Source organism: Dermacentor albipictus, chromosome 1 (assembly GCF_038994185.2).
Source record: "Dermacentor albipictus isolate Rhodes 1998 colony chromosome 1, USDA_Dalb.pri_finalv2, whole genome shotgun sequence".
Classification (NCBI taxonomy): Eukaryota; Metazoa; Arthropoda; class Arachnida; order Ixodida; family Ixodidae; genus Dermacentor; species Dermacentor albipictus.
In genome coordinates, this window is record NC_091821.1 from 466,017,794 (window position 1) to 466,040,378 (window position 22,585).

The window sequence follows — 22,585 nt, forward strand, 5'->3', positions numbered from 1 at the left end:
GGGGCGTCCTTGTTCTCCGAGTGGTCGGGTGAAGCCGCGCGGTCTGTAAGCGCGCGTGCAGCCTCGTGTGCCGCCTCGTTAAGGTTGGGGATGTCGCCGATCTTTGGTCCTGAGTGTACCGGGAACCAGTATCTGAAGTGGTTCTTAATCTATTTCTTTATGACAATTCTGAGAGCCTGCGCGCAGACCGTGCCCTTTTGGAAAGCTCTGATAGCGGCTATGGAGCCCCTGTAGATACTTCCCTGTGAGTGACGTTACAGAACTACCATGTACGTAGGCGCACATGTGCGATTAACGTTGACTCTCCGGCTGGGAGCGTGGTGCCCACGAGGAGAAGGGCAAATGGCGTTTGGTTTGAAATTTAAGCTCCTTCCACTGCCTGTAGAGGTGTAATACTTAGTAGACACGATCTTTAGCGCACATTGTATGACGAGCGCTCGTCATCTAAATATGGCCATACCTGGTGAGGCGCCGTCTAAAAGGAGAGGGTTCCACTGCTATTGTTTCGTACATGGCGCCTTTTGGCTGCTTTCTCCCTCTCCCCGAAGCTTAAGGACAAAAATCTTCACGAAAATCTTCACGAAAATGATGTTAACCGAGCGGTGACCACCTTTGCGACGACCTTGATATTCATGCTTCTAAAAATGAAACCTGCGGTCGCCTCGGAATTTCGTCCGGTCATTCGCCCCTGGATGCGTCGTTACACAGGTATCTGCATCACGACTCAGTGCCGGCATTTGCCCTTTCCTTTTTCAGCGTGCAATCACAATATGTAATATATTGGATATTGCGATAACATAGCTGCGGAAGCTGACCACGAATAATTCTGGGACTCGTTCAACTCGCCTTTCCCTTGATAACCCTCGCATCCATATTCATTTCTTTCACTTCGTCTTGCACTGTATCATATTTGTTTACTAACTTATTCAGTTGTTTTTATTGTACTGACACACGGTTGTTTGTCGGTAATATGTTTCTGCGATTTTTAGGCTGTGCACTTGGCAGGTGTTCTTTCGACGTTGACATTGCGGCGAGTTGGCCACTTTTATGTGTGTACTTTGTTCTTTGCCACCCTACCCCTCTTACTCAACGCTGCAAGTAGGGGCCTTGTACGGTATATTGCGAATAATATAAAAAGGAAATAAACGTCACTGCAATCTCGCTGGCTCATATCTGCAATATTTATGCAATATTTCAGCGGCTGAAGTGCGTAGAACGATCACTGACACACAGATCGCACAGGTTGTGGCCACCGTGTGTTCCTTATGGTTTTCGTGAGACCAAAATCCCGCGCATAACACTGGGGAGGGGGAGAAACTAGGCATGAAACAAGTTCAGCTGAACCCTCTCGCTTTAAATCGCGAACACGGACCCCCATCGGCGCATATATCCAACTCGAGAGAACGTTCTTCCACGCGCTCGCGCATTATAGTCTATGTATAGTCCATTATAGTCTATGTCTATGTCGCGCATGTAGTCCATTTCTATGTTTCTTTCTTTCTTCAACGTGAAACGTTGAAGAAAGAAAGAAAAATTGAAACGGTCGACATAGTAGCGGGTACATAATGATGCGTAGTACGGGCGCAAGCTTGACGAGAAGTTTATGTAAGCTGGCTTATGTGCTGTACTATATATGCCCCTTAGAACTTCGGTGTGTCGTTTGTTCTAGCTGCTGCTGCACTATATACCGGGTGTTTCTGCGAAGAAGATCATCTGTGGCAGACAGCACAGTTATAATCCTTGAGCTGGATTGCCCGAACAGGCGGACATATTATTTGGATGAGAAATCGAAATGCATATTCGGCTAACAAAATTACACAAATTAAGTTTCAACTAATTACTTTACAGCACATATTGCAATTTACAAATTGTAGCCGGGGAGTTCGCAAGGTAGATCCAATTGGAACGAATTGTCAGGATGACACCAGTTTCGAGATAATTTCCGAACTTTGCAAAGAAATGCATTGGCGGTCAAATTTACTTCAGTACTTCACGGCATAAAACATTTTGTTAAAAAGTCGGTGGAACTACCGTGCACATCTACAGCAATTTTCGTGGTGCATATCTTGAAAATGATGTAATCCATGGAATTCTTTTGTACTAGTATGCCTTGCACTCTAGCGAGCTACAGTTTGCGAACTGCAATATATGACGCAGTGGAATTAGTTGAAAACTTACTTAGCGGTATTTTATGATGTAGTAGATTGCGCATTTTGATTTCTCTTGGAAGTAATGTTCGCCTCTTCGAATAGACCAGTTCAAGGACTAAAATTGCGATATCTACCGCAGGCGATTTTCGAAAATTACTGAAGGTCTATGCAGAAACACCTAGTATAGTCGCTGAGTAGCTGTGTTTGTGTAAGTCCGGTTTTGATCCATATGGTGTAACGTCCCATATCATACACCCTGAGTCTAAGAGAGACGCTGTAGTAGAGGGCTCCGGATTATTTTGAACGACCTGGGGTTCTCTAACGTACACCTAAATCTACGTACACGAGCGTGTCTTTTTTTTTGTGTGTGTGTGTGTGTTGCATTTCACTCCCACTAAAATGGTTCTCTAACGTACACCTAAATCTACGTACACGAGCGTTTTCTTTTGTTGCATTTCACTCCCAATAATATGCGTCCGCCATGGTCGCAAATCGAACCCCTGACCTCAGCCTCAGCACCAGACCACTGATCTACACCGCGGTGGGTTAAACGAAGCCAGAATTACGAGACGTAAAGCAAGCTTAAGTGTAACGTGCGTAGCAAAATGCAACACGATGACATTCTCAGCATACCCTGGAGGCTGAGGGACGTGAAACGTTGAAGAAAGAAAGAAAAATTGAAACGGTCGACATAGTAGCGGTTACATAATAATGCGTTACATCGCCACCACTGAACGCTTATGATGTTAAAACGCGGCCGTACTGCACATACAAGTGTAACACGACACTAAGCAGCAAGTAAGCGTCGCTGTTCGTCTGCAGTTGTTCGGGCCTATGAATGAAGCCTGTGGTTGTCACAAATCCGGACACAATTGATTCGTTACTTTACCATATAACAGCACGTGTTTGTGTCGAAGTAACTGTCGATTGAGAGTTCACTTGAAATAGCAGCCTGTTTACACAGAGCTATGTCGGCTCAGCGGCGCTCCCGTGGTCGCCAAACTACGCCGGAAGTTTTAGGTGCCCAAACCACCGCCTTCACAGTGTCTGTAGAGCAAGGTTTAAAAAATACTAACGAAGCTATGACTATATTAGGTGCGGCTTTTCGGACTGAACCGCCTCTTCGGCGTCTGTATCTGTCGTTTCCCAAGTGACGTTGGAAAACATGCTATCACCTATCACGCACTTGAAGACGCGTGAGAATCTGGCAGTGATTGGAAGCGCGACGTTGCAAATGGCCTTCTGCAGCAGAAAAGAGCTGATGTTGCGGCAGTGTATGAAGCAGGCGACCATGTAGAAGAGCCGGTGCAGCTCCCATGTGCTGAGATCTTTCATGCTGTGTACGGGGCGGAGGCCAAAGTCCTGTTCTGTGCCGACCGTTGGCGTCAAAGAGTGAGCCCCTCCGGAGGTATCCAGGCTGCCATCGCTTCCAAAGAAGCGGGACCTTTGGATGCTGTCCAGTCCATACGAACTAACCAGCAGGTTAACGTATTGGGAACTTTTGAGGCCAATTTTATCGAGGGCCGGTTTCAAGAAGCCTAGGACATGTTCGAAAAGCAGTTTGTTGGGGTACGGTATAGTGTCGAATGGCCTACTCTCGTAGTTGGTTGTTCTGTAGTAGATATAGTATAACATGAGTCCAAGATTGAAAGCTATTTCATTTCCCAATGTTGCCATCTTCAGCGGCACCGGAAAGCTGCTGTGGAAAGCGGGCGGGTACCTGAGATACGTTGGAATGCGGACTTCTCTGAGCACCAGCAGGCTATACATCGGTCTTTGTGTGATCAAGGGGAGGTGGTGAAGGTCATTGTCCGTCTGGCGCAGAGATTTCTTGAACTTAGCCGCAGCGGCCGTGGCTACCGTGACATACATGTCGAAGAAGGAGCCCTCGAGCTTCGGCACATAATCGTAGACCGTCTCGATCATCTCCCACGTCAGGGTCATGTTGAACGCGGTCAGGGACAAGCTGCTCATGACGAGACGCATCTGCTCGGCGATGGTCGCATTTGCGAGTCGGGTGGCATCGTAGAGCGCATTGCGAACTTGCCCGAACACCTCGAACAAGGCTTCCTTCTCGCTTTTTGGCAACTCGTCTTGGATTGACTTCCAAACTGCCAGGGGCATGACTCTGAAGAAGGCCTCGAAGCAGCGGGTGGTTACATACGCTTCCGTTTCACGCGCGTCACTCAGGTCCATCATCAGATGATCGGTCAGGTAGTGAGACGTGAATGGCGACAGGTACCACACTAGGTATGCACCAACATAGAGCTGCGCCCAGGTCCTGCCCTCCGCGCTCTCCGTGAAGGTCTCCAAGAAACGCCTGAAGAGCTGTACGTGAATGACCAGCATGGTGTCCTCGGGCCAGAGTTGCGAGCTGTCCGGAAGGTGGCGGTTCACGGCGACGCGCATGTCCACGTCGGAGAGGTTAACGTACAAGGGGTCCGGAATGTCGGACAGAGCGCGCACGGCTCTCGAGGCTGCCACGTGCGCTCGAAGCACGAGCTGAATCATCTCCTGGTACGACTGACCTGTCCCGCCAATAATCTCGGCGCAGCGACGCAGGTACACGCGCAATCTGCGTCTACTCGCCAGGCGGCGCATATGCGCCATCCACTCAAGCACCGAGGGGTCCAGGTACACGTAGATGGTGCTCTCATGTGGCAGGGAAGAGTGGCGGCCAACGGTGAAGGTCCACAGCGCCGGCACACTGTAGTCCAGCGACGAGCCGATTATTGTGTCCAATATGTCCAGTCTCGAAACCACGTCCAATTTTGCGGGCCAGGCTAGCCTCAGTCGACGAAGAAAGGAACGTAGCGAGTTCTCAGATGCCTTGGAGCTGACACACCTGGAAAAGAAGGACAATTTTCACTGGCATGTAGCAAGAATGAGAGGATTGCATTTTCGTTTGTCAAAGATGCAGTCTGCTGCAGCCATTTGGAAGTGGTTAATGCTAACATGAGCCTGGGGCCAGAGAAACAAACCAGAATGAGCGCGAGATTTGAACACATTTCAAGTGAAACTTGCAACCACATCGGGTAGCTACGAATTGTCGGCGACAACGGCAGCGATAGAATTTGAACCTGCTCTAAGCTAATAATGACAGAGAAGGTTGTGATCAACGGAGATTGTGAGGAACTGTGCAAATAACTTTCTTCTGTAAGAATTCTCAGGAAAACTGCTGCGAAGTCACAGCCATAGTAACTTCTCCAATGTGAACCCTAAATCGCACGTCTTGTCTAAGGGGCGCAATAAGCCTGATGACGTGTTTCCCAGCTAACGTCAGTCGAACTATTAAATGAAAAATAAAAAGATTACAAAAACACGTTGCAAGATAGAATTATACAAGCTACAGCGTTTGGTTGACAGAGGCCTGATCACCCAGCACCGTAGGTCTTAAAATTGTATCTTGCACTGTGTTTTTTAAGTCCTCTTTTCCGTTGAATAGCTTGGCTAACGTTGGTTGGGACGCCCTATAACGCGCCCACGGTCTGTGGTAATATGCTTATTATGCACTCCAAGTAGTGACAAAAGTACGAAGGAGATAAGCGACGCCTTTCTGCTTGTCTGCACCGCCAAACACGTGCTACCTGACACCTTCTTTTGAACGCATGGCTCTGAGCGTCCTGACCTCGTGTTGTCCGCTCGCACAAGCATTTGAAGAGGGGCGAGCCGTAGAAAAGTTAGGAGAGAAACCATCCTCGATGATCATCCAGGGCAATGCGAAGCATTCCTCCCCTGTACGTGGTGCAAAGCCCGAGCGAACTCACGCCCTCCAGGGTACAGCGCTCGCTCGAGGACCGCCAAATGTGGAGGCCGTAAGTGGCGGTCCACCCAATCGGCTTCGCTTGGTCTCGGCGGCGTGTTCGGTGGTCGTTCGCTTGGTGTGACGCTGTTTCTCGGCCACGCGTCGCAATTGTTTTGTTGCTCGAGCTGCACGGCCGCGCGTATCTCGTCTGCCCGTCGGTCCGCCTCCTGTCTCTCCACATCGGTACGCATAGCGTACCTCTGTAGTCTCTGCAGGGGCTTTGTACTCTTACGCTCGTCTTCCACTTGTTGCTTTCGACGGTCCATTGCATGTGCAACGTAGAGGCCTACGCGCAACATAGCGTAGCTAGCGCTATCGAGGCACGTCTGTTGGTGGCGCGCACACATGCATGCACCGGCGAGGGGAGCAAGGAGAACTGGCGCCAAGCCCGTAGCGGCGCGCGAGCAAGCGCGTGGAGCAATGAGGGACCGAGCCAGCGAGCGGGCGCATGGTGCTACGAGACGTTCATTTGAGGGATCGCCCGACGTTTGTGCACTGGCACGACTACGAACGGGCGCAAGAGAGAAAATCTGGGGGCTTTTGCTCCTTTAATACATGACTCTGCGTGGGCACTATAGAGAAGCTTAGTTAACGCGCGTTGTACGCGTTTGACCCTAATCATGCCGGCATTGCGGAGTGGGATCGACTTCCTTTACACTCGGACGTTGGCTGCCGGGGCGGCGAAATAGGTGAAGTAGCGGGCACTGACGCTCCATTTAGCGGCCGCTGTGACGGACAGATTGTCTCGCACCGGCGGCGCTCGTGCGAAGTCAGTCGTTGTAAGAGCTTGGGAATGCAACCCACCGCTCCGTTCCAAAGGGGACGCTCATATCATCCATCAATCCCTGCATCGTGCCGGACCATAGCTTTCTCACGCCTTACGGCGATGTACTTTGGAAATAACATCACAGATGTTTCCGTGGGAGCAGTAAGGACCGTAGTAGAGGCCGGACCATATATGTATTGAAAATCTAGAAGTCAGAGCGCCTTAGCAACTGCGTTTGAACGCAAGTGGCTGAAAGGCCACCGGTGACGTTCGACGCCCCTGCAACCGCTATGAGAATACGTCGCGCTACCTCAAAGCATCTTACGCTAACCTAGCCTAACCTAACGTTAACCTAACCTAACGTTAACCTAAGCAAACGTGGCCGAGACGAAGAGACAAAAATCCACGTGGCGTAACCACTGTGAGAAAACGTCACGCCACCCTAACGCCTTCTACGCTAAGTAACCTAACATAAGGTAACCTAAACCTAACCTAAGCCTAAGCTAGCACAACTAACGTGGGCGAGAAGCAAAACCAATAATCCTCACAGCGTGACGTCAGGTAGTGCAGTTCAACCGTAGTTTCTAGGGCGCTGTGCGCTTATTTCACTCAAAGGGGACCACTCAAAAGCGCCCCTGAAAAGCCGCGGACAGCAGCACGGTATAAATGTCCAGCGCGTGGATCGACTCTTCAGTGGGCTAGGCTGCAGCGGCACCGGCACGATGTTTAATCGCTGCTTGCTCTTCATGCAGTTCTTCGGCTTCCTTGCTGTACCCCCCCTTTGCGGCGTCACATGGCTTGGAACTGCTTCGTCTGACTTGGCTCCCTTGGCGGTCGAGCACGTGGACGTCATCGAGTGCTTGCCCAAGAACTGCGCTATCGCTACCATACGCGATTACCTCGGTGTGTCCCACTTCAAGCTACAGCATGCCAGTCACCCCAAAGCCCTGTCCTATGATCAGCCAATCATCGACAACTCTCGGTCTGTGACGTCAGCAGCCGACGGTATAAATGTCCAGCGCGTGGATCGACTCTTCAGTGGGCTAGGCTGCAGCGGCACCGGCACGATGTTTAATCGCTGCTTGCTCTTCATGCAGGTATGTTACTATTCCGATACCGAGTGTATCCGATCTGATGATCGCTTTCTGCTGCTGCTCCCTTGCCCACAACGTCTTGTATCCTGCTGTTCGCATGCATTGTATTGCGCAAGTTGTCTCCTCTTAAGCGGTGATGTGGAAATCAACCCTGGCCCGGGCCCTCGGTCTAAGTGTAGGCGTGCATCCGGTTCTGCTCCCGATGAGAATGACGATGCTCGCCCTTCCTTTGATAGCCGCGATAAAAACGACCCTTCGGTATCCGATATGTTCTCTAAATTATTGGAGGGGCAGACTCAGTTGGCACGAGATGTTGCGGAAATTAAGTCATTTCAGCAGTCAGTCGCGCGTCGCTTTGATGTTTTAGAGTCACGTGTTCATGCACTAGAATCCACTCCTATGTCCAAAGACTCTAGTTTACTGCGTGATTTACGTGCTGAAATAAATGCCTTGACTACTAAGGTAACGGACTTGGTCTTAAAAAATGATAGCCTTGAAAACCATTCTCGTAGAAACAATCTGATAATACACGGTATTTCTGAAGTAATGGATGAAAACGCTACCACCCTGATGACTACAGTTTCATCTGTGTTTACTCAGCACCTGAATACTAGCTGCCCTCGTATTGAGCGCTGCCACAGGCTCGGTAGAGCACGCACTGGTTACATTCGTCCCGTCATTCTTAAACTTTCTAACTTCAGCGACAAAACCGAGGTTCTTAGGAACGTTTCAAAACTCAAGGGCTCAAACTTCGTGATTAAAGAAGACTTCTCTTCTAGGGTTCGGTCAATTCGGAAAAAAATCTGGGATGCCTCAGCCTCTTTTCGGGACAGCGGTTCGGTTGTGAAGTTGAGATACGATCATGCTTTCATTAACAGGGTTCGTTATAACTGGGATGACAGTTCAAACTCATTAGTAATGGCACCCGCTCAACGTGTTTCTTCTGAGTCTGTCCATTTGACTTCCGTTCCATCCACTTCTTGAATTCATCCTGGTCGTTTTGAGAACCTTGTTGTCTTGAATATAAACGCTCGTAGTATTGTTAAAAAATTTCCTGATTTATTGTCCCTTATATCTATTCATTCCCCCCATGTTATCGGCATCACAGAGACTTGGCTGCACAATGGTATCTATGAATCTGAGTTCACTCCACCCGGTTTTGTTGCCGTGCGCTTAGACAGAGTTAGCGGTACTGGTGGTGGCGTGGCACTGCTTATCCGGTCGGATATACGATTCTCAGTCTTGCCTTCTCCTCCAGAAACAGAATCCGTGTGGTGTAAAATTTACCTTCATAATCGGTGTATTGTGATTACTGTTATATATCGTCCCCCCGGCTCTACTCTTGATGTTCTTCATGCTGTTTCAAACTTCATGAGCGAGATCAACATTGCGTCGTCGAGTTTTATCTGTATGGGCGACTTCAACGCCCCTGGCATCCACTGGCCGTCATTGTCTGCAGTCGGTCGCGACACAGCTATTTGTAAAGAACTAATCAACATCTCCTTGTCCTTTGGTCTCACCCAGGTTGTTCCTAGTGCAACCAGATTAAATTCCGTCCTTGACTTAGTTTTTTTAAGCGCTAACCTAGCCGAACGTGACTTTTCTTGCGACGTAATTGATGGTATTTCAGACCATAAAGGCGTCTTAGTGTCACTCTCCTGTCTAATTTCTAAATCCCCCTACACGTTTACTAGTTTCCCTGATTTCACTCGTGCGGATGACAACTCCATTACTGATGCCTTATCTCATCATTTCGATACGTTTAGTGCACTTGCAGACAACCAGGACGTCAACTGCCTTGCTAATTACTTTGAGCGTCTCGTCAAATCATGTGTCGAACGTTTTGTGCCCATTAAGACTAAGAAAAGAAATTCTAACATTCCTTGGATGACTCGCGATATCTTGCATTTGTCCCGTCGCGTTCGAAGGTTAAGGCGTTCCAGAAGAGGCACTGATCCCATGGCATTGGATAGATATGTTAAGGCAAAGCAAGAACTGAATCTTATGTTGCGAAATGCAAAGGATTTCTTTTTTCGCGTTCGCCTGCACAATTTGTTAAGAACTAACCCACGAAAATTTTGGTCTTCTATTTTACCTCGCGATTCTTCATCCACTTCTTTCAGAATAGATAATGACGTCACCAACGACCCGGCGGTGATATCCGATGCATTCAACAAGTATTTCCAATCCGTGTTTGTTTGCGATAACAACTTCATCCCGACACTTACCACTATAGTTTCTTCTGAAGCAATCAGTGACGTTGAGATAAACTGCGAAGGCGTCCTCAACCTTATATTAAACCTGGATGTTAAGAAATGCACCGGTCCGGACGGGATACACAATGCGTTCCTTGTTCGTTATTCGTTGTGGTCATCAAAATATCTGTCCATCATATTCAGAAAGTCCTTATCATCCTCTACTGTACCTTCTTCATGGAAGTTAGCCAAAGTGCTCCCTCTTTATAAATCTGGAGATAAGCAGTGCTTGTCGAATTACAGACCAATTTCACTGACGTCACAGTCATGCAAAATGTTGGAACACATCATTCATAAGCACATCACGCTCTTTCTGGAATCAAATAATTTATTGTCTAACAAGCAACATGGGTTTAGGCGCGGTTTTAGTACGCTAACGCAGCTAGTTGAGTTCACGCATGACATTTCATTTAACCTTGACGTAGGCAACCAGGTCGATGCAATTTTTATAGATTTCTCGAAGGCATTTGACACCGCTTTACATTCTAAACTTATTGCTAAACTTAATGCTGTACTGAATAACCCTCATTTGGTTAACTGGATTTTAAGCTTTCTCTCATTTCGCTCCCAGTTCGTCTCTTACAGTTCGACTGACTCCGCTACTGTTGATGTGACATCAGGTGTGCCCCAAGGCTCCGTCCTTGGGCCACTTCTTTTTTTATTATACATAAACGATTTGCCACTTCACTGCTCTTCTAACATCCGTCTCTATGCTGATGACTGCGTTTTATATGAAGTGATTAAATCTTCTAATGATCATTATCGCCTTCAAGAGTCGTTTTCTAGGTTTTGCGATTGGTGTAACACTTGGCAAATGAACATTAATTTAAATAAAACCGTTCTGATGTCTTTCTGCAACAAATCTTCCCCCTCCCTTTTCAGTTACTCGTCCAATGGCCATACAGTAGATAAGGTTTCTGTGTATAAGTATCTTGGTGTCATTTTTACGCATAACATGTCATGGTCCAAACACATTGACTACATATGCAGTAAAGCACTAAAAAAATTAGGTTACATAAGACGAACGCTAACCCGATCTCCTAAAGACACAAAGGTACTAATGTATAAATCTCTAATCCGCCCTGTTCTTGATTATGCATCTGTAGTTTGGAGCCCGCATAAGCAGTTAGAAATTAATAAACTAGAGGCTATACAGAAAAAAGCTGTGCGATTTATATGTCATCGTTACGATCGAGACTTTTCGCCCTCTTTAGCACTTTCTTCCTTGAACCTAAACACGCTCTCTTCGCGTCGCCGTGTCGACTCATTAAAATTTTTGCACTCCATTGTCAATTCTTCAGTTAGGCTCTCAAATGATAATTACATTAACTTCATGCCGGGATCATCAACAAGAAGACATCATGACCTAAACTTAATACCCTACTACGCACGTACTAACATGTTCAAATTCAGCTTCTTTCCCCGCTCAATCGAAGACTGGAATTCATTACCTGGATCCATTCGCTCATGTTCATCCCAAATTTTTGCAACCGCCATCCCAGATGCATAATTATGAGTATGGGTATGGGCATAATCAGGCATGGGTATGCCTGGCAGCATTTGTATAACATTTGTATAACTTGTGTATTCTTTCACCAGTGCTCTTTTCTAAAAGTGTTCACTTGTATTTTTTTGTATTTTCCTTTTCATCTGTGCTCTTTAATAGTGTTCACTTGTGTTTACCGCTGTATATTCCCATGCATTTTCTGTACATTTTCTTAACCCACTCCTGCTATAGCGCAAATTGCGCTGCAGTATGTATAAATAAATAAATAAATAAAATAAATAAATACGAAAAGCCTGCCAAGAGAGAAGATACTGCACCAGGAGAGGAGTCCGGGACTCTACTACGGCCCCTACTGCTCCCCCGGAAATATCAGCGATTTTTTTTTAAGGTAGAGCGCCGTAAGAAGCAAGGAAGGTTTAATCCGGCATGACTGACTCAAAACCAGAGCCGCAGGCGCGACGAAGCCTATCTGACGTTCCTTCAGACACAGCGACCACCAAATGGGGCGTCCGTGCCCACTGCCTCACCGCGCGTGCAGCCAGCGTCGGAGAGTTAACTAGGCCCCACTCCGCAATGCCGGCATGCCTAGAGGACAAACGCATAAAACATGCGCTAAGAAACCTCCTCCGCACTGCCTAAGCAGAGTCATATATTCAAGGAGCAAAAGCACCCAGATTTTCTCTCTCGCGCCCGCTGTTACACGCGCTAGCGCAAAAACGGCTGGCGATCCCTCAAATGAACGTCTTGTCATGGTGGTCGCGCGCATCGGCGACAAATTCTGTGGCCTCGATCGGACGCCCTCGGTTTTCACCTTTGCTCTGACTAGGCAAGGAAATGCTTCGCATTTAAAAAGTAAAAGCTGATCACGGACAGGAGTGGTAACCTAACATGAGCGAGTAGACCTAATGAATCGCTAAGAGACTGACGGGCTTTCTGACGGTCATTTTAATGTCATTGGCATTATTAGATTAATTCACGCACTTTGCAGTACCCATCTGTGTCCGTATCCAACCATATTTTCTCCAACGTACGACAACTTAGGTGACTGGGTAGTTCACGGTCCAATGTGCAGAGCATCGGGCGGCTGTGTTGAGGAAACAGGGCTCGAAAACAACTGTTGGACCAGCTTGGGTGAGTTGGTGTGTACCATTGGGTACGTGCCACTCCACAACGAATGCTTTTCGCGTGAGCTTGGGTCACTGGCTATGTGCCAGTGGGTATGTGCCGCCATTCAATGAGCCTATTTTACACGCCTCTAGGTATGTACCGCTCTTGAGTGACAAAAAAATGGTTAGAATTTTCCCCGGTACTAGGCGGAATGAAATCCATGTAATATACTGTTACGGGGAAAAGAGGGGTGAAAATGTGTTTATGGAATGTGTTAAAAAGGAAGACAGTCCGTGCGACATCAGCGAAAGTCGTCTTCTGTACTGGTCTGGCAGCGCTTGGTAAGATGAGCCCCGGCGGCGAAGGCGCGGTCTTGTCGCTTGCTAGATCGTCCGAGTGATATCGCTTGAGGAGGATGGCATTGGCGACATCGGTGAAACACCGAGACATGGTGGAATCGAGAGGTGTGATTTCAAATGTGACGTCGGTCACTTGGCGCAAGACACGGTACGGGCGCAGAGTAAGGCGAAATCAGCTTTTCGCAAAGGCCACCTCGCCGTGATTGTGTCCAAAGAAGGACCACATCACCAGGGTTGAAGCGGCCATCGCGGCGGCGGGCATCATAGACACGCCGTTGCTTTTCCTGCGAAGCGGTAAGACGCAAAAGGGGAACGTGGCGAGCTTCTGTATAGCTCTGAAGATGGCGTCACAGGCGTATTCTGACGACGTGTCAAGAGCGGCAGGAAGGAGCTTGTCAAATGGCAGCGTGTGGTTTCTTTCGTACAATGGATAAAACGGAGAAAAATCTGCTGAGTCATGTCGGGAAGAATTATAGGCAAATGTTACGAAGGGCCGAGCGGCGTCTCAGTGATGGTGGTCGGCAGAAACATACACAGCAAGCATGTCTTCAATAGTTATATTAGCACGCTCTATGAGGCCGTTGGTCTGAGGATGGTACGCCGTCGTCAACTTCTGTTTTGTACCGCAGTAGCGCAAGAAGTCCTGGACAACCTTTGATATGAAATAGCGGCCATGCTCTGTGAGGAGCTGTCGAGGAGCGCTGTGAGGAAATATGACGTCTTCGAGAAGTAAGTTGGTGACGTCGGTTGCATGTCTGGTTGGGAGAGTCCGAATGATCACGTACCGGGTCGTGTAGTAGATACTGACTGCTATCCACTTATTCCAGCAGGCAGATAGCGGAAAAGGGCCAATAAGGCCAAGACCAACCCTAAAGAATGGCTTCGATGGTACGTCAAGGGGTTGAAGGCGGCCAGCTGGCAGTAGTACTGGGCTCTTGTGGTGCTGGCACTGTTCACAGGAAGCGACGTAACGGCATACGGAACGGTAAATACCGCGCCAAAGGAATCGATGCCGAACACGGTCATACCTTCTAGAAACTCCGATGTGACCCACGGTAGGGTCATCGTGTAGCTGCGCGAGGACAGTTTGACGCATTTGTGTAGGAATAACAAATAGCAGTTCGGGATCATCATGGTGTACAGTATGTTGTAACGGTACAAGACGCCATCCTGCAGCACAATCATGAGCAGAGAAGGGGAACGTGTCTAAGAAGTAAGCAGGAGAATGACGTCTCGCAAGTAGTCTCGCCTGTGATAACTGTGAATGGCCTGTCGTACAAGTAGGGGTGAAATTTGCAAACTGCTCAAATCAGGGCAAGGCACTCACATTCAGTAATGGAGTAATTGATCTCCGCTTGGGGCATAAGACGGATAGCGTACGCAATAACGCGGTGGCAACCTTGCTGGCGCTGAGCCAAAACAACGCCGATTCCATGATCGCTGGCATCGGTGCGAATTTCCGTTGGAGTGGTCTTGTCAGAATGGCTGAGAACTTGTGGTGAAGTGAGCCGCACGGTAAGCTCAGTGAATGCGGCAGCTTGTTCCGGACTCCAGACAAAAGCCGCGTCCTTTTTGAGAACTTGTGTGAGAGGACGTGCAACGTCAGCGAAATGGTGTACGAACCGGCGGACGTGTGAGCAGAGTCCCACATAGCTTCGAAAGTCATTGATACAGGTCGGCACGGGGAAATTCTTGACGGCACGAACTTCCTCTGGATCAGGGCGGACGCCGGAAGAACCGACGAGGTGTACGAGCACAGTAAGCTACCGGCTGCCGAAGTCACGTTTTGATGAATCGAGCTGAAGCCCTGCCTTTCGCGAAACAGAAACAGTTGTCGAACAACGTTCGATACACAGGAAAATTGACCACTTAAAGCCGTAAAGTAGGGCGTCAATCATAGGTTCATATGTAGCCAGGGCACTGCATGACCTGAGCTGCATCACTTTAAACTGATAGAGGTCATCAAGTGCAATAAAAGCGGTCTTTTCACGGTCCATGTCGTCAACTGCAATCTGCCATTACTGAGTGACGGTCTATCGTAGAAAAATATTTTGCACCATACAAAGGTATACTCCCCACCCCCAACAAAATGCTATGGGAAGAAGATGGGTTTAAAATATTGTTACGGAATGATAAAAGAAGAGAGGAAGAAGAAGATCCCGAGACGCTGGCTGCTGCGTGTTGTTGCTGGTCAGCCATATTTAACTACACTGACTCGCCTTGTATATATATTGTAAATACAATCTTTATATACTCCCAACATCTCCGTAACATATTGGCGGGAGGTGCTAGGTACCTCGGCTGGAAACGCAGCTCCGCACTGGACGTCGCATCACCGTCCCCACCGTGAATAACGGTGAGCACATGGGATCAACGTTGTTGCTGCCTCCAACATCCCCGTCGTCGCAAGCTACGTCATGACCCTTCGGTTGTGGATTACAACCCAAAGATACTGGAACTTTCTGCGGGACCGATGGCGCCGACGTTGAGTAGTGGGTGGCTTTGTATACGAACGGGTGAGCGAGTGAGATGGGACCCTACGCTTATGCTAGCTAACCTGTTGTTCAACCTAAGAGGCACGGCAAAGATGTGGTATGGAAACCACGAAGAGGAGCTAACCAGCTGGGACCAATGCAAAGAGAAGTTCACAGAGTTTGCCAAACCAGCCGGCCGTAAAATTGCCGCAAAGCAGGAACTGGCCTCCTGTGCTCAATCCCCCACGGAGTCCTATGTTCCGTACATGCAGGACATGCTGGCGCTTTGTCGTAAAGCTGATCACGACATGACAGAAGCTGACAAAATCGGGCACGTGCTTAAGGGCATTACCGACGACGCCTTTAATTTGCTCCTTTAATTTGCTCACGTGCAAAAGCTGCTCTACAGTTAATGCTATCATTAAAGAGTGCCGACAATTCGAGCAGGCCAAAAGCCGCCGCGTCACGCAACCCTTCGACAGACTTCCCAATAATGCCGCAACGTCGACGTCTGAAGATCAACCCACCCAGCACCTTGCGTCGCCATCAGAGGACGGGGTGCGAATCGTTTGACGTGAACTGGATGCGATGGCGCCCGCAGCTTTCTGTTCGCCTAACCCTGATGCTAGCACATTTTCATTTCGTACAAGCCATCGTTCGCCAGGAAGTTGAAACATTGGCCTACATTCTGTCTGGGCTGTCGCCAACCCCACAGCCAACTAACGCCCGTTTACTATTTTCGCTCCACCCAGACGCTTCTCTCCGCGTTATCGCAACCCGACTGAGTGGAGAACTGCGGACGACCAGCCAATATGTTTCACTTGTCGCCGCATTGGTCATGTCACCCGATACTGTCGCAACTCGTGGCCCTCAACACCTCGCACGCCGACCAACCTGAGTCGTTTTGATATAAATGCCCGCAATGTTTCGCCCACCGCCGACTCTAACTGCGCCGACAACTCTGCTAGGAAGACGTGGTACAGTCGCTCACCATCGCCGCGCGGACACCAGTCTCGTTCACCGCAAACACGTCGCCCATCTTCCCGTTCGCCGCAGCCACGTCGCCTTTCGTCCCCTGTGGCCTTTCTCGTCCATCGAGAAACTTCTCGATGGACGAGAAGGTCGATGGACTTCTCGTCCATCGACCTTCGATCCGGCTACTGGTAGATTTCAGTTGATGAAATGGACTGCGAGAAGACGGCCTTCATCACGCCGGAGGGTTTATATCAGTCCAAAGCCATGCTCTTTGGCCTATGCAATGCTGCTGCGACATTTGAACGTATGATGGACTCTCTTCTGCGAGGCTACAGTTGGATAAACTGTCTTTGTTACCTTGACGACGCTATTGTTTTTTCTTCCAAGTTCGGCAGCCACCTTACCTGACTCGCTGCTATTCTTACGGTCTTCTGAAAAGCCAGCCTCCAACTAACTCCACGAAGTGTCAAGTCGGGCGCCGTCGGATTACCGTGTTGGGCCACCTCGTTGACGCATCCGGTGTCCGACCAGATCCGGAAAAAGTTTCTCTGTGACACGTTCTGCTTCTGACGTGCGCTGCTTCATCGGCCTGTGTTCGTACTTTCGCCGTTTCGTCAAAAACTTCGCCGACGTTGCTCGGCCTTTGACAGATCTTCTAAAGAAGAACACGCCATTCTCATTGGGGCCGGAGCAGGCTCACGCGTTCGCCGCTCTCATCGGGTTTCTGACCACCCCTCCCATACTTGCCCACTTTGATCCATCTGCACCGACCGAAGTCCACACTGACGCAAGCAGCCATGGCATCGGCGCTGTTCTCGCAGAACAACAGAATGGTACCGAGGGCGTCTTAGCTAACGCCAGCCGCCTGCTGTCACCTGCCGAGAGAAATTACTCCATCACGGAGCGGGAGTGCTTGGCTTTAGTTTGAGCTGTCGCCAAGTTCCAGCCATATATGTGCGGCCACATGTTTTTGGTAGTAGCAGACCACCACGCACTCCGCTGGCTGTCTTCCCTCTGGGACCCGACAGGAAGGCTTGGTCGCTGGGCTTTGCGGCCCAATTTTCATATATTGTCAATTACAAGCCTTGATGCCTCCACAAGAGCGCGGACTGCTTCTCTCGTCACCCCGTGGATCCTCCTGATCCTGCTGCGCATGATCCGGTGACCTGCGTGATGGCTTTTACTGAGATGACTGAGATGCGCGACGCATCCTTACAGTCCATCATCGCCGGAGTGCAACTTGGCGGCACCGACGGCACGTGCCGCATGTTCGGGCTGCACGACGGCATCCTCTACCTTCGCAGCATCAACCCTGACGGCCCTGAGTTGCTCTTTGTCCTTCCCCGTCATCTGCGATCCGTCGCTCTCGAACAACTTCACGATGCACCGACGGCGGTACAACTTAGATTTTTTGCGTACATATGACCACGTACGACACCGATTCTTCTGGCCAGGTCTTTGCCGCTCTGTGCGTCGTTATGTCGCAATTTGCGAATTGTGTCAGCCGGAACCCTGCCACCTGTCGGACGACTCTGTCCAATTGAAGTTCCCTCTGAACTATTCTTTCGTGTAGACCTTGACCTGCTTCGCCCTTTTCCGACGATGACTAGAGGGAACAAGTGGATCGTCGTCACGACTGATTACGCGAGACGCTACGCGATAGCAAAGGCGTTGCCGACCAGTTGCGCAACCGACGTCGCCGATTTTCTCCTTCATGACGTTATTCTCCACCATGGTGTGCCTCGACAGTTACGTACAGACCATGGCTGCTCGTTCTTGTCTCGAGTTGTAGACGAGCTCCTCCGCTCTTCTACCACTAAGCACAATGTGTCCACCGCCTACTACTCACAAACGAACAGCCTTACGGAACGTCGCAACCGAACACTCACAGAGATGCTGTCGATGTACGTCGCCAAAGATCACTGCGACTGGGACGCCACGCTAGCCTATGTGACATTCGCGTATAACTCGTCCCGACATGACAACGCAGGATATTCCCCGTTTTATCTTTTGTATGGTCGCGACCCCACATTGCCGTTTGACACCAACCTCCTTTCTGTGCCGCGTGTGGCAACTGAGTACGCTCGTGAAGTCACCGATCACGCTCACATGGCGCGTGAAGTCGCCCGATCTCGTTTATTAGCGTCGCAGCACAGGCAAAAAGAGCGTTACGGCCGGTGCCACCGCGATGTTAAGTTCATCCCAGGTGCTTGGGTGCTCCTTTGGTCACCATGTCGTGGGGTTGGCGTCTCCCCAGAAGCTTCTCTCTCGCTACACCGAGCCTGATCAAGTGCTACGTCAAGTTAACGACGTCGATTACGAGATTTCGCCGTTACAGTTCGATGCATCCTCAAGGCCGACGCCTTCTGACATCGTGCACGTTTCGCTGCTGAAGCCATAGTTCGCTCGCAATTCTTCCCCTACTATTCGCCGAGACTGCGCTTCAGCACCCGGGGGTCCTTTTACGGAAGGATGAAAGAAGAGAGAGGAAGAAGAAGATCGCGAGACGCTGGCTGCTGCATGTTGTTGCTGGTCCGCCATTTTTAACTACACTGACTCTGCTTGTGTATATATTGTAAATGCAGTCTTTCTATACTCCCAGCATCCCCATAACGATGCATTTACAGGGTATTCACAACACGTTCACTGGCATACAAGATGGAAGACAGACCGCGCGACATCAGCGAGTGTCATTTTCTGTACTGGCTCCAGCTTCGTCTCTGACAGCGCTTGGTAACAATGTATTCACGCACGCGCCACGTGCAGACTTCGCACGTTCAGCAGCAGAACGCCATCGCGGCGGCTAAATTTACACGAGCAAACCGTCTGTGGGGCCGGGTGTAGCGGATTTGACAACACGTATACTGCGACTTCCATACAGTGCGTAACTTAGTAGTATGCTGCCCCTGCGCATGTTAACATCGATGCTTCCTTCGCACTTAAGCAAAAATGACCAAAACCTCGAACGTTCGTTTTCGTTCGGGCGTTAACGTTAGAGATACGAATAGCGCCGGTTACCTATGAAATGGAAGAAAAGTGTGCATTTAATAAGTGTTATTGTTTTAAAAGTATATGCGTTGTCGAGTCTCATGTTTGGTTCCTTTATAAGCTCTATGTGTTAGTTTAAGAGTGGTCATTGGAAGCAGTTGCCTGTCAAACATTCCTGTTCAGAATTAGCCAGAGCGCTTCAGTAAACTGCTCCTCGCAAGGTTCAGCTGCAGCTTTTGAATATAATATAATATAATATAACATAATATAATATAATATAATATAATACAATATAATAGATAGATAGATAGATAGATAGATAGATAGATAGATAGATAGATAGATAGATAGATAGATAGATAGATAGATAGATAGATAGATAGATAGATAGATAGATAGATAGATAGATAGATAGATAGATCTCTACGCTGAAACTGGGCGCTAAGGATAAGGAGAACCAAGGGGCTTGATCATTTTCTTTATATTTTCGAACCATGGGTCGAAATGCAGGCGCTGTTTTCGCCACCGTGACGTAACGTGTGCGCGCGTTCACGCTACGTCAGACTATATTTAGGCCTTAAATGCAGCAGCGGGCGCACACGGCGCCGGTGCGTCTGCGGAGATTGCGACTTCACACTTCTGGAATGCGCCGCAGTCGGCGGCAGCGAGGGCGACGCAGTTGCGCCTCTCGTGACGTCACGCGGCTTTCACGCATGCGCAGTATGGCAGGCTCGGAAGCACGTGAAGCTCGGCTCCAACCCGCGTAGTCTAGCTTTACGCTACGAAAGCAATTAATTATCGGACCGCGAACGGTGACGTTGCCGTGATGATACTTCAGTCCACGAACCCGTGATTCAGTCATGCGTCAGGACCGCGCCACACCGAGCCAATGCGTGCATCAGCAGTGGTTACGTACCTGAAGAACAGCCGGTACGCCTTGTCCTTGGCCGTGAGCTGTCGGCTGCCCGAGTGGTGCAGGAGAAGTACGTCGCGGAGCACGGTGCGTACGCGCTGCTCGTACAGCTGGACGGGCGACCTGAGGCGCTTCCAGCGGCCGCACACGTGCCGGTGGAAGTCGTCGCACGGGCTCACGCTCGGGTCCACCGATCGGCGCACGTCGGCGTACAGGGACACGCGCTCGGGGTCCTCGCACCGATGCAGCGACCGGTACACGGCCAGCGGCACCGCGCACGCGAGGACGCCGCTCACGGTGGACATGCACGCCACGAAGAGGAAGTGGCGGGCACTCGGGGTCCGCTCCTCGAAGACGCACTCGGTGGGGGGCCGCGTGGGGCGCTCTCGCGTGCTCCACATAGAGAAAGGCGCGACGGTATAGGGCGACCAAGTAGCGCGACGGAAGCGAGTTGCGGGCCAGGCGATTCAAGAGAGGATGAATCCCGAAGAGGCTCCGTCGGAGACGCCGTGCTTGCTTCTTCTTCTTCTTCTTCTCCTTCTTCTTCTGTCTCGCTCTATTTGCGCGTGAGTAACAAGGGTCCCTTGTCGAGATAAGAAAAAAAAAATCAAAGACGTCTGCTTGGATGAGCCGGCTTCTTGGTCTATCTACAATAAAGGATATGTGTCATTACTATAGGGTTCAATCGAGAAAACCTTGCTTATATTCATGGAGGAGAACGTATTCAGAACAATTTCATAGATTGGATCTCAGGAGAACTAGCAGGCATTTTCAAAAAGAAAAAAGAAAGAATTTGAGTCGTGGATTGTTCCCGTGGTGCTAATAGATAACCGATTGTGTACGCTTTTTACTCGTTTGGATTTCGATCAACGCATCAGAAAGAATTATTGATTCTTGCCTGGCAAAAACTTCTGAAGACGTGATATGCCTACTTGGGAGAGCATGGAGTCCTCGGTAAACGCATTTTGCATTTGTTGTATTCTGGGCTCAGCAAACGGTACATATTTGTACTGAAAGGGCTCCTCACCAGGCCACATAGAAAATTTTATTTATACACTGGAAGTTTTACGTGCCCCCGGGTTAGCGTTCTAGAGCAAGATTTTTTTAATTATTTCATTAAAAGCAGAGATAGAAGTATTTCAAGTGCCGCGAACCATGACTTTAGGAGGCGGGCTTCACCGCCAACAAAGACCCTGTCCACTGTCCCCTTCGAGCCTCCGCAAGCAAAATTCCTTCCCTGCGTTCTCTCATACCACAGTTGGAGGATCGCGTGACGAAAACGTCACGGGCCCCGCTTTCTCCTTCTTTTCTTTTCTCTCTCTCTCTCGAGTTCTTGCCGCGTGACGCAGTTCCGGCGATGGTCTCGCGGGTGAGTTATTGCGTTTGTCTCGTTTCGCGCAGCACAGGGTTTTGAACGGTGTGTACGAGAACACGTTATAAGTCAGTGTAACAGTAGCGAGCACTGAGTCAAGCGTATCGAAGAACCCGATCGCGCGTTGCAACCCGGTAGAAAGCGGCAGATAGCTGCTTATTCTGCGCACGCATGACGCGGGAACAAGCAGACGAAACGGAAGTACGTCATTCTTGCTACGGTACGGAGCAAAGCAAAACTCGTAGACATTCGGTTCGTGGGCTTATTTATTTCTCTAAACTTTAAATCGTTGATTGAAGGAAAAGATCGAACAAATAACTGATGCCTTAAATAATTCTCGAAGTCGCGTGTCCTGATGAGTGACATCACAGCACTGCCATTTACGTAGGCGCACTTGTGTGATTGACGTCGACTCTCCTAGTGGGAGCCTGACTCCTGCTAGGAGAAGGGCGCGCGGCGTTTGGTTTGAAATTGCAGCTCTTTTTGCGGCGCGTAGCGGTCTAATACTTTGCAAACACGATCGTTAGGGCGCATTGTACGCACGAACTACGCTGTCAGCTCGAAAATGGCCAAACCTGGTGATTAAATCAGAACGTTGCTGGTAAATGTAGGCCATCATATAGTTAGAACTCACATATTATATCCAACAGCAGCTCCAGCAATGAGCAATTGGTAGCCACTAAGCTATCATGCCACTTTCGAGCTTAGAAGTTTGTGTGGGTGTTTATGCAAGACGCATGACTGAGAATGGTTGCATCCATGCGTGCATTTAGGAGGCCACAACAGGAAACACTGCATGACCAAACACGCCTTCGGAGTT

The 22,585-nt window shown here is 49.3% G+C and overlaps 1 protein-coding gene across 1 annotated transcript; it reads right to left on the reverse strand.

The window, feature by feature from the left end:
- Positions 1-3,011: 3,011 nt before the first annotated feature.
- Positions 3,012-20,915, reverse strand: LOC139054806 (uncharacterized). Its single transcript, XM_070532439.1, has 2 exons — positions 20,397-20,915; positions 3,012-4,995 (listed from the first exon to the last, which is right to left on the reverse strand). Exons 1-2 carry the CDS (start codon positions 20,792-20,794, stop codon positions 3,237-3,239), a joined length of 2,157 nt encoding a protein of 718 aa, XP_070388540.1. The 5' UTR covers positions 20,795-20,915; the 3' UTR covers positions 3,012-3,236.
- Between the last annotated feature and the right edge of the window lie 1,670 nt (positions 20,916-22,585).